A 15,318-nucleotide genomic window follows, 5' to 3' on the forward strand; every position below is an offset into this window, starting at 1 on the left:
TTGGAAATTTGATTGCTGGAGGTGGAATATAAACAAAACAACACCAAGAAAAAAATATTTTGTGTTTTTATCTTGAATATTTAATTTCCTGGGTCTCTGATGCCATTAAATGATCCCAACACACCTGATGTTGTTTAACAAATACCTTTTCTCAAGCCTCACTTTTCTGTACTCTTATTCTCTTTCCCCTCTAAGGCTCTTCCTCTTCCTGTTTTGGTTTGTCTCTCTTGATGTCACCCCCCCCCCCCCCAGTCTCTATGATGCTCAAACTCTGTTTTGTAGAATGTTTGTAGTTAATTGTAAATCCACTTTAATTTAAGGCCACTGCCCAACTGAAAAATGCCAGAACTGTGCCAGAACTGACCAATGATTATTTACTGATGGTTTTATTGTAGTTGTCACTACTTTACTCATGTTAGCACTCTTCAGGGCTTTTATGTAAGTGTGTGTGTGTGTGTGTGTGTGTGTGTGTGTGTGTGTGTGAGTGTGTGAGTGTGTGAGTGTGTGAGTGTGTGAGTGTGTGTGTGTGAGTGTGTGTGTGTGAGTGTGTGTGTGTGTGTGTGTGTGTGTGTGTGTGTGTGTGTGTGTGTGTGTGTGTGTGTGTGTGTGTGTGTACACAGTAAGTACCCTTTCTGTTGAACCAGTGACTTTCTTTTCTCTATGTCACCAATTCTACAATAGTACTGGCAGCAAAGAGCCAGTTGAATAAGAGCAGAGGGAGGGAGCCTGTCCTCTCCTTCTGGCCTCCTGTAGACAGTATGAGAGGATGTGTGATGGTGTGTGTGGGCTGTTAACAGGGCCTTGGTTAAGCAAGGCGGTGTGAGGTGTATATGGCTGTTAGATGAGGCAGCTCTGTGAACAGTGTGTGGTTTGCTAAACCTACTGGAAATGCTGAGTGAAGGTGGAACTCAAACTGAGCTGATTTAGCTGCTATGAATCCTGGGAGAATGTTTGAACCAAAGGAACTTCTAAATGAGGATGTAGATACTGCAGCTGAGAGAGGATCTATAGAGTCTGACAGGACGTATAGAGTACAGATAAGAGAGGCTCTATAGACTGTGGGAGAAAGTGTAGACTACAGCCTAGAGAGGATGCATAGAATGTTGGAGGATGTGTAGACTGCAGCTAAGAGAGACTCTATAGACTCACAGGATGTGTTTAATGCATTTTAGATGCACTATAGACAGGATCTATATACTCTAGGAGAATGTATTGATTACAACTCAGAGATCTATAGACTCTGGACAGAAGTGTAGACTGTTGATCTCTCAGTTATGATCTCTCAGTTATGATCTCTCAGTTATGATCTCTGTTATGGTCTCTCAGTTATGGTCTCTCAGTTATGGTCTCTCAGTTATGATCTCTCAGTTATGGTCTCTCAGTTATGATCTCTCAGTTATGGTCTCTCAGTTATGGTCTCTCAGTTATGATCTCTCAGTTATGGTCTCTCAGTTATGGTCTCTCAGTTATGGTCTCTCAGTTATGATCTCTCAGTTATGATCTCTCGGTTATGATCTCTCAGTTATGATCTCTCAGTTATGGTCTCTCAGTTATGGTCTCTCAGTTAGGATCTCTCAGTTATGGTCTCTCGGTTATGGTCTCTCGGTTATGATCTCTCGGTTATGGTCTCTCAGTTATGGTCTCTCAGTTATGGTCTCTCAGTTATGGTCTCTCAGTTATGATCTCTCAGTTATGGTCTCTCAGTTATGGTCTCTCAGTTATGATCTCTCAGTTATGGTCTCTCAGTTATGATCTCTCAGTTATGGTCTCTCAGTTATGGTCTCTCAGTTATGATCTCTCAGTTATGGTCTCTCAGTTATGGTCTCTCAGTTATGGTCTCTCAGTTATAGGGTTGTCCCGATCCGATATTTGGATCGGATCGGCCGCCGATATTAGCAAAAAAATGCGTATCGGCAGACACGAGAAAATGCCGATCCAGACTCCCGATCCAGTTTTTTTAAGTCCGATCCCGGTTTTCCTGCACACCCATTTAGATAATCCATTCCAGTTTTTGCTAGTGAGAGTAAAATCCGGTCCGCATTTTCCAGCACACCTTCAGCACACGAGCGTAGTTTCTGCCCCAATTTAGCTCCGTGGCATCTCGGACCGCCGTGTAAATTTGAAGTTATCGGTCAGTTGTGTGGGATTATTTTACCTTAAAGGATGACAAAGACGAAGAGGTAGAGTGCAACATATGCCACAGTAAAGTCAAGCGTTGTGGTAAAGCTGTAAGAACTTTTAATACCACCAATCTAATCAAGCATTTAGCGAAATACCACCATAAACAACATGACGAGTTTCTAATGAAAACCGAAGACAAAAAGAAAGGTCCTACACAACTAACACTGGCAGAAACGTTTGAATTGAAGGGAGTGTATAGATGGGGATGGAGCAGCAAAGTGTGGAGTAGAAGGCATTTTGCTTTTAATTAGTTTACGATATGTGCACGGATTTTTTTTAAGCTTTGGTTTACACTTGTTCAAGAGCACTGATGGATGTTAATGTTAATGTTAATAATAGACTATTTTCCACTCAGGTTGTGTGTTTTTTTTTAAATATAATTTACAATATTATTTGCACTTGTGGCTTTTTAATCCGTGGTTTACTGATGCTATTTCTGTTTGTTATTTAATATTTTGTCTATTTTGAGTTTATTAATTGCTAAATAAACAGGTCAGTTTCTCCTTACCAACCATTGTGTATTATTCAAACACACCTAATTCAGCTGGCTACTTGTTATCAAGAGTAAAACGCTTTTCAACATGAGTTTGACAACAAAGTAAGTTGGCTAAATAACTTTAAACTTTAATACATGCTCGGATAGGCCGGTATCGGTATCGGCCGATATCGGTATCGGATCGGAAGTGCAAATAAATATCGGTATCGGATCGGAAGTTCAAAAAGCTGGATCGGGACATCCCTACTCAGTTATGATCTCTCAGTTATGATCTCTCGGTTATGATCTCTCAGTTATGATCTCTCAGTTATGGTCTCTCAGTTATGGTCTCTCAGTTAGGATCTCTCAGTTATGGTCTCTCGGTTATGGTCTCTCGGTTATGATCTCTCGGTTATGGTCTCTCAGTTATGGTCTCTCAGTTATGGTCTCTCAGTTATGATCTCTCAGTTATGGTCTCTCAGTTATGGTCTCTCAGTTAGGATCTCTCAGTTATGGTCTCTCAGTTATGATCTCTCAGTTATGGTCTCTCAGTTATGATCTCTCAGTTATGATCTCTCAGTTATGGTCTCTCGGTTATGGTCTCTCGGTTATGATCTCTCGGTTATGGTCTCTCAGTTATGGTCTCTCAGTTATGGTCTCTCAGTTATGATCTCTCAGTTATGGTCTCTCAGTTATGGTCTCTCAGTTAGGATCTCTCAGTTATGGTCTCTCAGTTATGATCTCTCAGTTATGATCTCTCAGTTATGATCTCTCAGTTATGATCTCTCAGTTATGGTCTCTCAGTTATGGTCTCTCATTTATGGTCTCTCATTTATGGTCTCTCATTTATGGTCTCTCATTTATGGTCTCTCAGTTAGGATCTCTCAGTTATGGTCTCTCAGTTATGATCTCTCAGTTATGGTCTCTCAGTTATGATCTCTCAGTTATGATCTCTCAGTTATGGTCTCTCAGTTATGGTCTCTCATTTATGGTCTCTCAGTTATGGTCTCTCAGTTATGGTCTCTCAGTTATGATCTCTCAGTTATGGTCTCTCAGTTATGGTCTCTCAGTTATGATCTCTCAGTTATGGTCTCTCAGTTATGATCTCTCAGTTATGGTCTCTCAGTTATGGTCTCTCAGTTATGGTCTCTCAGTTATGATCTCTCAGTTATGGTCTCTCAGTTATGGTCTCTCAGTTATGGTCTCTCAGTGGTCTCAAAAACGTTTTCTGCTTGGCAGGAGGAGATCCTGGCATACAGTTAATTGCAGTAATACAATTCCATCTTCAAAGAACAAAGAGTCTGAGAAGAGCCTTTCAGAAGCTTAATGCACGTGCACACACACACACACACACACACACACACACACACACACACACACACACATATGCTCACATATGCAGTGAGCTACCTCGGTGAAATGGATGTGTATGAAGGACAGACAGACAGAAGGGAGGACAGGTGCAGACCGCTGAAGTGTCTGCAAAGTTCCCTACGAGGTTTCCATCGATCTCCATCCCGCTTGACACCGAGTTGGTCAAACACAACACAGCATTACAGATGCTATTTTATATCATCAGTCAGTGGAATCTGATCAAGGTTCTCATACAGAGTGAGTGGGCCCAGACCTCATCTCTGTGCTTTAGACCAGGATGATCAGATTAATTGCACACCAGTTGCACACCTTTGCTTGTTTACTTGGTAATAAACAATAGGGCTGATGACTACACTACTACAGGCATCTCAGAACATGTTTCATAAAACTACACCATCCATTTAATAATATTAGGTTATTTTTTAATAGGCAGCAAACTGGTTTCTCCTGTAGTATACTGGTTTTAAAGTGTCGTGGGACACGACACACTGCTTACACTGCTTTAGCTCTGTGAATAATTAGGGCAGTATTTTAATAAGTCAGGTTAAGGGGATTCCAGGTTTAGCTTGTTTACCTGAAAAGCAGAATTGATTGATTCAGCCTGTCTGTAACCTGAGACTGGGTGTATTGGCACGCACACACAAGTATGTGTGTAGCATTTTGAGATTGGCCCCTTATTGCATCGTTCTGGAAAAATGTTAAAATGCTTGCTTGGTACAGTGTTATCACACAACAAAATCTCCCCTCTCCCACTGCTCTCTCTTTCCTTCTCTCTCACTAAAGTATATCTGTGTGGTGTGGTTCTCTCTCTCTCCTGCAGATGGAGGTAGTGAGTACGTTCAAGAGAAGTGGTTCGTTTCAGGGGGCAGTGAGGCGGCGCTCTTCTGTGCTCAGCCAGCTCCATGATGTAACCAATATTTCTACCCCCACTCATGTAGTTCTCTCCACTGCCAATACAAGCGTCGCCCCCGGGAGTGAGTCCCACCGCTACTCTTGTGTCAGACACAACACAACATAACTCACACACCCCCCCCCCCCCCACACACACACACACACACACACACACACACACACACACATAATCCAATACAGCACGCTAGCCAAAACACATATACTCTTTCAGAAAACTCTAAAGCATGTTTTCGTCCCCCTACAAACACTGCACCAAGAAGGTTTTTTTTATTTTGTATTGTTTTGTATTTGTTACGTTTATAGTTTTGTGTTTGGTTGGTCTGTTTCTGTTTGTTCGTTCTGGAGGGTTGCCTGTGGTTGTTCTCATTTCTGGGAGTGTGGCCTTTTGCAAGACGGCCTGTCTGACTCCATGGACTGCTGTTCGTGTGTGAACCCCCCCCACCCGTGCTAGCTTGCTATGTTGGTGCTCTCTCCTCCTCTGCCGTCAGATTGTCCTTGTTTGATGGGCTTGGTTTTGTTTGCAGTGCCCTCTGGATGGGCCAAGTAAGCCATTTTCTCTCTCTGTCTCTCTCTCTCTCTTTGTCTCTCTCTGTCTCTCTCTCTGTATATATCTTTCCTTTTTGCTTTCATTCAATTCAAGCACTTACAGCATCGAGGCACTCTGTTAAATGCCTCTTCTGCTCCTATGACATTGAGATATTCGCAGTTTAGAGTTTCACTCTCAGGGTTGGGTTACATGAAAATTCCAGCAACTACTTCACAGCTATTTGGAACCTTCATAATGGAAAAGTAGCTCATCAAGTCACTTGTGTCTTTCCCCTCATCAGAACTGAGTTACACGTTCTCTACATTAGAAAAAGAATTGCTGCCTATCTGTTGGCAAGCACGTAGATCCTGTTGAATAGGATTGAACTGGTCGTGATCATAAATTGGTAAAGGATTTTTGCAGTTCCCTCTCCATGTAGCTCAACCACGAGAGAACTCTCACTCCCGCCAGAGGAGAGAAACCCATCTGAACAAATTGATCACTCACAGAGGGAATGCGGAGAGATAATGGCACCACTTACTTTATTTTTGAGGACTTTTCTGGTGTCAAGCGTGGTTTGCTGTGGTAGAATGCTGGTGCACAGAAGCTCTCCCTTTGATCAAACATTTGAAAATGTGGTGAACGGTTCTGGCCCGTACAGCTGGTAAACCTTCGAGTATAAGCCCGATATGGTTCTAACCCTAGCCCGATAAGGTTCTCCTTTCTTCCCTTCTGTCCCTGTTCCCCTCTCTCTCTCCCTCTCTTGGTTTTTTCCAGATAATACAGGATGTTTGTAAATGTCTCCTAACGTATCTGTACTTCTAAACCCTTTCCACAGGTCCTTCAATCAGCTATCCTTCTCTGCCACTCCCTCCATCTCTATCTGACATTTGTCAGTCCTTTGGGTTTTTTTTTTTTATAGACTACCTGTTCTCCAAGTCCTCTTTCTGTGATATTTAAATGTTTTTTTACGCAAATTTAAATCTAAAACAGCTTAAGTCCAGTCAATTTAGCATGTAACTGTTGTTTGTGCGTACATATTATTTTTATGGCTTACAGTACAGCACATAAAGAGAATTCTCAAAGGTTCTCAGGCAATACGGATCCTGCTGCTCCACCCTGTGGTCCTTCTCCATCACGCTTGCGTGTGCCCATGGCTTTTGGTTGCAGCGTGGAAGCGTCAGGCTTCTGCCCCCCCCATTGCCAACACCATCACCCACCCCCCCACCCACCTGAGCCTCCTTATAACTCCCACCTTCAGCCGTATGCCCTGTCTACCTGTCTACCGCTTCATCGTCCATGTCACACATGCCTCTTCCCAATTCATCTTGTTTTGCATGCAATTGCATCTGTGTGTTTGTGTGTGTGCGTGCGTGTGTGTGTGTTACATGTTATCTTATGTCTGTTTCTGTGTGAGACCCTACCTACTCTGTCTCTAACCGTTCCCACCCTCTCTCCCCATCGCTATGTCCGTGTCATATCTATTATCTCCGGCTGCAGTAAGATTTGCAAGCTGACTGTGTGTTTACACTTTTTCCGCCTTCAAACTGCTCTTCCCTCAGAGGGATTTCAGTTTTAAAACATTAGGACTCTCTCAGAAAGCACATACAAGATATAAACATAAAATACGTCTCTTTCTGTGTGCATCAAGGAGAGTTTCCATTGGGAAACATTTACAACTGAAGATGAGTTATAAAAGCTTTCCTTACTACTTGAAGCTTTGGTGACTTACAGTAAATGTGACATTCATCTTCCTCGTCACTGTGAAGTTTAGCACGAAGGCCTGTGGCTATCAGTCCTCTTGGAGTAAGAGTGCTAGTTTAGGAACAGTTTTGATGGTTAATAACTAATGGCTACAAACAAGTGGCAAAGTGAATTTGATGTTTGAAAAGTGCTGTATATGGCCAGACACATGTTGAGTCACTGCAAAAATGTAACTCAGGATGCATGTTCATGAGATCAACTTAACACCATGAATTGACAAGGATGTGATGTCATTTATTTAACAGGATGTGAGGTCATTATCATTAACCTTTAGTTTTCATCACAGCTCCTCTTAAGCACAACTTCTCCCCTTCCTCCGCTTCTAATCACCCAGTTTGTGCTTCAGTGTCTCTTATTTAGCTACAGTCAATTAGCAGAACATCTTTGGGGGGGAAATGTGTTGCTGAATGGAACATATTTTTATTTGTTTTGTTTTTTAATGATCAAGTTTTTCCATCAAGCTTTTTCTTTGAAGGCCAGCGAGGGGGAGACAGTGGACTGTAATCTGGCATGCTAGCACAGCAAAGAGAAAATGTCTCTCAGTCCTAGTAACACCCAGTCTTCACTTTCCTGTATTCCTCTACCATGGGCAATATACTCGAAAGTTTACCTGTATTTATGCAAAAAAATCATACAAATAAACCAGAAAAAAGAGCAAAATCAAAACAAACGACAAAAAGAGAGAGCATTATTCAAATCAGTCAAGATTTGCATGAGGTCTTTTTTCTTGCTGACAAACAGGCTCTTTGGAAAAACAGATAAGCACTTAACCGAATGCTTGACCTTTTCTTCCTGTTTGTTTGTTGTTTTCTGTCGTTTAAACCTTTGTTTTTTCTGGTTCATTTAGACTGTTTTCCTTTGCTGGGTGAGTTTTTGATTGGGTGAGAGGGCAAGGGGGCGGGCTGCACTGGCCTCTGTCCACAGCAAAGGAATGTGCTCTTCAATCTATTCATCTCCAATTATATATACACATCAGATGCGTGTGTGTATATGTACTGTGGCTTCATTTGATTTACAGCATGAGCCTGGCTGCATATCATCATGCATTCAGATTTTCTGTTAATTTTATTAATTTATTCTTTGTTATTGTTGTTGTTTTTTTTTTGGTGTACTTTTGTTGTTGCTGTTGTTGTTGTTGTTGTTGTTGTTGTGGTGGTGGTGATGATTTCTGTAACAGAACAAGGAGGCTGCACTGGAATGACATCACAATATATGCTGGGTTTTGATTGGCTCTGTTGCTCCTCCACTCTTCTCCTGGTTGGGCGGCCTACAGCAGAACGCATGAGTTCCTGCCAGCTCTTCTGTTCACCCATCTGCACCTGTCTGCATTACTGCATGCCAAGCGATGCTCTGCTGTCTCTCTCTGTCCACTGCACCCCTCCTTACCACCATCCACATTTACTATTTAGCATATTTTGGAAAGAAGCCAAGTGTGAAGTGAATGTTGCCACTCACAGAGACAGACAGAACCAGGCATATGATACTGGACCCAGACAGCAATCTGTTTGCACTGATTTGTTGTCTTTGGAGTAGCTGGGCCTGTGTTTATTGTGCCTGTCCTGTGCTTGTAAGTGTGACGGTGCTTGTTAAGATCTTACGTCACCGCACTTAGTGTCAAACACACTATGCAGGGAGCGGCCAGAGACAGAGTAGGGTGACGTCATCATCAGAGACAGAGTAGGGTGACGTCATCATCAGAGACAGAGTAGGGTGATGTCATCATACTTTCAGAAATGGTTTTACCTGTGCTGTTTCAAAAATGATGCACAAGCTAATCACATATGAACATAGCATTAAGGACAGTCATCTAATTACAATACAGCATACCTTGATAAGGTGTAGGAAAACCTACAAGATCCACTATATTCTTACAGGTTTAAAAGGCACTTTGGGAGCAAAGTTTGCTTTTTTAATCAGAAAGGAAGCACAATATTCTTTACATTTACATTTACATTTATGGCATTTAGCAGATGCTCTTATCTAGAGCGACTTACAAAAGTGCTAAGTGTTTAGTCAGAATATGCATCTCTATCTAGTATAAACAAGTTTAAGTCCAAACTACTCGAGCTCAAGCACTGCCATAAACAGTTGCCAGTGCTGACACCTAGAAAGAAGACAACAAAATATAAGATTAGACACAGAGCAATACCTAGCAAGACTGAAATACCTACAAGACTACATTAGCAAGTGTTCCCAGAGATAAAGTGCAATTACGATTTATACCAATGCTTCAGTAGATTAGTGCTTATAAGTGCTTTAGATCTTTAGATCAGGATGTCCAAGTCACTGATTGGGCCTTACTGTTCAACGCACTACAGCTGCAATCTTTTAACAGCCCAGCCCTCTTCGTCTCATGAATATTCATTGATTGATGGCTTCAGTTAGGCTATGCATGCTGCCAAGTCATGCCACATCACAGTCATGTGAACAGGGAGTTACTGCTTCATTTGCATATCTGTGATATCAGCATGTACCCACCGCCACTTGCACCAACGAGGCATCATCATTCCCATTTCCTACATGACTGTGGGTGGAGTCATTGTGGGTGGAGTCATTGTGGGTGCATCCTCACCGCCATTAGGATCTCCACTCACCTGTGTGTGCCTGCTCTTTCTTTCCCATCTAATGTTCTGTTCAACAGTCTACTGCAGATTCTAACACACCGTCGTTTCTTTTTGGCTGAGTTTATGTGTGTATTCAGGCATCTCTCCCTCTTCACCTGTCCGTTTCTATCACTGTTTCGGTCTCTCTCTAAATGGTCGGATACACACATGCGTGCCGTTTGTTTTTGTGTTGGCTGTATCTGCACCTGTGTGCTTGTTTGTCTTTCTGTCTGAAGGCTGATGTGTTCCGTTTTGAGTTTGTGAGAATGGACGTTATTGTCTTGACTGTGATTGACTTTTGGTGAACTGACGGTAAGTCCATTTCTTGCTGCCTGAGTTCTGGTTTGGTTTTGCTTGATATCCCTCTTTGAGAAACCCTTAAGATCTGGTTGCGCAAGACATTCCTGAGATTTAAACAACAACAAAAAAGAAACCCATAGGCCATAAACCCAAATTACCAAATTGATGAACAAATATTATGCAGATTACGGATAGACCTTCATGAATTGATGCGAAAGAATCCATTGGCCTTTGCTTAATAAACTATACACTTGTTATGATGGATAGAAACATTTGGTTGTATATTGCAGCACCTTGATCTTGAGCTGTCTGTGCATTATGAAAGTTGTCCAGGGAAGGACTGGGGTGTCCCGTGACAGTCTTTACCAGACACATACTGAATGATTTCTTTGCTCTCTCTTTACCCACACCCTCTCTCTTTTCTTACTTTTACTCTGCCTTTGCCTCTTCCTCTTCGATATCTTTCCCTTGTCATTCCTACACATTACTCCCTTCCTCTTCTTCTCTTCCTTGTCTTCTCTGGGCTTCCCCTCCGGTCACTCAGATGCGGGTGGTGAAAGCATTCCGTAGCTCACTCTATGACGGCATTGAGAAGCCCGAGTCCAGGAACTCCATCCACAACTTCATGGCGCATCCCGAGTTTCTCATCAACGACTTCGTCCACAACATCCCACTGATTGACGACACAGACATTGACGATGAATCAGAGCTGTCCAAGTACAACCACCACCTGCATCCAGCGCTACGCAAGCCCCCGCCTCCTCCGGTCCAAACCCAGCAGCGTTCCCGCCCACCGCTCCGCCCCTACCGCCAGTACAGCCTCCCTGCCACGCCCAACTGCAACAACAACAACGCCATCAACAACGGCATCCACCTCCTGACCCATCCCACAGACAACACTGGACACTGGACCCCCCCTTCCCGACACATGTGCCCCCTCCTCAGCCTGGAGACCTCACTATGACTGCCTGTGCTTTGGAGAGAGGGCACCTGGAGGACTTTGAGGATACAGACATGTAAGCAATGAGAGCTGGAAGTGGTTGGGTGGGGAGGGTGCTCCTGTGGACACAGCATTGTGTGCCCCCCCCCCAGTCAATAAAAAAAAAAAAAAAAAAAAAAGACAAGCTCCACCGAATCACCACCATTTGCTCTTACCATCACCGTCCCTACGTCTTTACAAGCCCACAGACACCCCCTCCTCTCACTGTGTGAAGGGGAGACCAGAGTGTCCTGTGCCTGTGATAACTGAGACGGGCTTGGGGAGGTGAGAGATGCGTCCCCGTTGGAGGGAGGGGGGTCATTTCATATGGGACTTTTAATGGTAAATACACGTTTGTCACTTTTGACTTTCCAGAGTGCAAACACATTATGAGCTCTCCACAGGCAGAGTAGGGGTCAGATCACTCCATTTTTATTGATGTTATTAACCTCATTATTATTGCCATAACTACTTCTACAAACGTATTATTATGACCATCATCATTCGTGCTCAGATTATTGTCATTATGTTTGGAAATACAATTTTTATTACTATATAACAAATGCTATATGGATGAGCTTTAACAACAATGTTTATTTATTTATATATTAATTTATTTTTTATTTATTGCCCACGCAACATTTTTTCATTCTTGCTTTGTCTATTTCTCTCTCTTTGTGTGTGTACGTGTTGTGTCTGTCCTAAAAAGAAAAAAAAAACAAATACAAAAATAAGTACTAACAATACAAAGTTACAATAAATTTAAACTTAAAAGTAAATAAATTATAATGCATCTGCAAATAGCAAAACAAAACAAAACATTACTGCCATTTATTCTTCTATTAGATCAAGTTACAGTCATTGAAAATTTATTTTGCAAGATTTTGCTCAAAACTTTATTGTTGATGCCTGTTGTTTGAGGTCAATTGCTAAACTCTCAAAAGAAGTAAGGTTTGTTTAAACTAAAAGCCATTCACATGATTTCATAATATTTTACACATCTAAATGTACTGGTTGAAGTATGCTACAGGGTAGATCATTTCAATGACTTTTCCATTGATGTGTAACAGCTGATGACTTTTATATCAGTATAAGCCAGTGATCACATTGGCTGATTTACCACAGCTGAAAGTGGGTGTGGATTTGCCCAGTCTCAGCCTTTCATTGCATTATCAGGACTGTTAGTTCAGTTTCCGTTTTTTGCGAATTACACCAACAAAATGCATTTACCCTTTAAAACATTGTGATATGATTCGCTCATAACCTAAACATAATTGCTGACCCTTTAAATACATTCACAGTCACTCATGATTTTGGACATTGCTGCATCTTTTGTTGATGTTGTTGTCAGCTAGGGGTAAATGTTTGTGAAGTCAAACGTGACTGCAGACTGTGGTTTCAGTGTATGAAACCAGGATAAGAAATCCCATCCTTTACTGCCAGTGTTTTCATCATGTAACTAATATCAAAGAAATGAATCATGGACAATCTGTGACATCACTTTTGCACATTATCAGGGCTCACTGGTTTGGACAAACAGTTTAAAGGTGAAATACCCCTGTGGTCACCAGTAGACTTTGACAGATTGCAAGTACACTGTTTTGCATAGTGATGGGTCCCTTTTGGTATCATCATGGGATACCAAAAACTTGAATGCTGCCCAGCACGCATAACATACCACATCACAGCATGGTGTACCATTATACATTTTAGACCATTAGATTCCAGTACATTCCATTCCAACACTCCATAGATTTGAATGAGAAGGGACAACATCTTCTTGTACACCATTCTGGGTTGGTACAACCAAGATCATATTGCTATAGTCAATGCATTGCAATGCAATACAATCATCTGGGGAATTGGACCGGTACTTATGCAACAGACTGCCCTGTCCACAGCTCTGTGTAATAAGCTTGACAACATGTACATAAGGCTCTCAGAAATCCTTTATCTGTATAGAATACTTTTCTAGAGTGCCCAGTTGTCATAGACTGGCAAACGTCGAAAGCATACAATGCAAGCATGAACATACGTGAAACCTCATGTTGTTGCATTGCTCAGTGGTGTCCGTGCGGAGCATGTGTTGATATCATAGCGCATCTTGCTGCCACTGTTTGACTTCACCTTTGTCTATTGATAGGCCATCATCACTAGTTTTCACTGTGTCTTCAGCTGTAGGTGGATGTACATTTCTCCTTGCGGTCATTTATCACGTTAGTGCTGTTGCCTGCTACTATTCACCCATCCATTGGTCCCTTTTCCAATATGGCTGCAAACTAGAGTCTTGGATTGGAGTAGTGCCTCACTGCCTCTATCACTGTTTGAAACGAGTGATTAAAATGGGTGTCCTATTCTGCATTGATCAGGACATTGGGGTTGATGGCTGTTTATGTCCTGTGGTTCACTCTGAAAACAACAAGGAGGAATGTTAAGACTTAGTAAGATAAGTTACCTCCACCCATTTCAAGCACTGTAGAGATAAAAGTGTTGCGTCTTTATGTGTGTGTCAAAGCCACTGAGAGGTTCTGTGTAACTCAGGCAGTCCCAGTGGAGTCTCACATACTGAGAGCGCTGGTAGGTGTTGAGGCAACATGGATCCATTCAATGCACTGACACAGTCAGCTCACTAGCATGATGGCCAACAAGGGTAGAAATGATCACTGAACTTGCTCAACCCATAAATATGATGTATTTTGCCTAACCTTATCTAATCTAATCTTAAATGGATCTTAACTGTATCAAAATAGTCTTCAAAAATATACTTGTCTCTGGATTATTTTAAACCTGATTATATAAGTTGTACCCCCTCATCAAACTCCCCAGACAGGGATAAAATATATATTGGTACTTGTATGAAATTCCTCCTTCAACTTCACCTATCAGCAGTTTTACTAAGGTTGAAGATTCTGATAGAGTTGAAGGTGTATATATACAGGAAACTGAGTAATTCAAAAGAGTCAGTCATCTGCCTTTCGTTCCATTTCGTTGTAGGAAATCACTCACGGTAAGGTGAACACTTCAAAATGTGAAAAGAGTATATAAATATATTTAATATAAAAGTTATAAGATATTGTACAACTGCACCATCGCTGTACATTTATGCCAAAAATGTGCACATGTGCATTTTTTGTTTACAATTTAAGCACATTTTTGTTTTATTCTTTAGGCCTATGTCTCTTCCTCTGTCTTTATTTCTCCTTTTGCTTTTTTTGTAAAAAATTGAAATTAAACATCTTGTACATTATTATGATTATTATTATATAACTATTATTATTGTTTTTTCCAGCAGTGCTCTTTTAACTGTTGGATAAAGCAGACAGTTGCACATTTTCTTGAGCATACTCTTACTGCGCTACCATGAAGAAAAAAGACAAAAAAAATATATTAAAAAGAAGAGAAAAAATCCAAACTATTAAATATATTAATAATTACCTGCCTGTTACTTAAGAGAAAAAAAGTATCTATATATGATGAAAGAACACACCTGTATACTGTAGACTAAACTGTATGGAAATCTAAGAATTTACTGGGAAATTAAGTCAACACTTTTTGTCTGTATAAAAAACAATCAAAGTATTCTACAATAATAACTTTGACCAGTGTCTGTGGTTGTGTTTCATTGTGTGGCTGTGCTCATTTATTTAATATTAGGAAACACATACACCAGAATAGCAAGCGCAATCTTATGCCAACTTGTAATTGGGCTCTATAGCGTTCCTGGAAAAACTAAGGTCTAAATCTAAGTCTAAGGTCACTGCTGATCAGCTGTTTCGCGGATTCGTTTGGCAGTAACCCATATATGCACTAATGATAATTGCCATAACAAGCTGCAGTGTTTGTCGATTAAGATTTTACAATTGACATTATAGTAGAAGGGTTGTATAAAATTTTCAATTACCCAATGACTCATTACGGAAATAGTTGACAGATTAATAAAATATCTCAATTCATACCTGATGTTCCTGAGTTAAACTCACAGATGCCGTGATCCGCTGGCAGTGTTTTTTGCCAGTAGCCCACATACCCTTAACATTCATATCCAGAAAGAAGACTGACATGCAACCACGTTGCCTTACCACTATGGGTCGCTTCGACTAGTCAAATACATAATCAGCACAACTTTCGATTTATTGTGTTGCTTTTACCTGTTCGGTAAACCTGTGCTCCGGCTAGCAGACTGATAAAGTACCATCTAACAACA

General features: G+C 41.3%; 1 protein-coding gene across 4 annotated transcripts in view; it reads left to right on the plus strand.

The window, feature by feature from the left end:
• The window catches only part of atp2b3b (ATPase plasma membrane Ca2+ transporting 3b), a 40,003-nt gene extending 28,744 nt beyond the window's left edge, over nucleotides 1–11,259 (plus strand). For 2 of the 4 annotated variants that reach the window (XM_076983766.1, XM_076983767.1), the window contains 2 exons: nucleotides 4,851–5,004; nucleotides 10,680–10,840. In XM_076983766.1, the coding sequence (XP_076839881.1) occupies nucleotides 4,851–5,004; nucleotides 10,680–10,705 (180 nt within the window). In that variant the 3' untranslated portion in view covers nucleotides 10,706–10,840. Of the gene's footprint in view, nucleotides 1–4,850; nucleotides 5,005–10,679 lie in introns of all 4 variants that reach the window. The other 2 variants (XM_076983768.1, XM_076983765.1) reach the window with 2 other exon arrangements.
• Nucleotides 11,260–15,318: the final 4,059 nt, after the last annotated feature.

The sequence above is a fragment of the Brachyhypopomus gauderio genome, chromosome 21 (assembly GCF_052324685.1).
Source record: "Brachyhypopomus gauderio isolate BG-103 chromosome 21, BGAUD_0.2, whole genome shotgun sequence".
Lineage (NCBI taxonomy): Eukaryota > Metazoa > Chordata > Actinopteri > Gymnotiformes > Hypopomidae > Brachyhypopomus > Brachyhypopomus gauderio.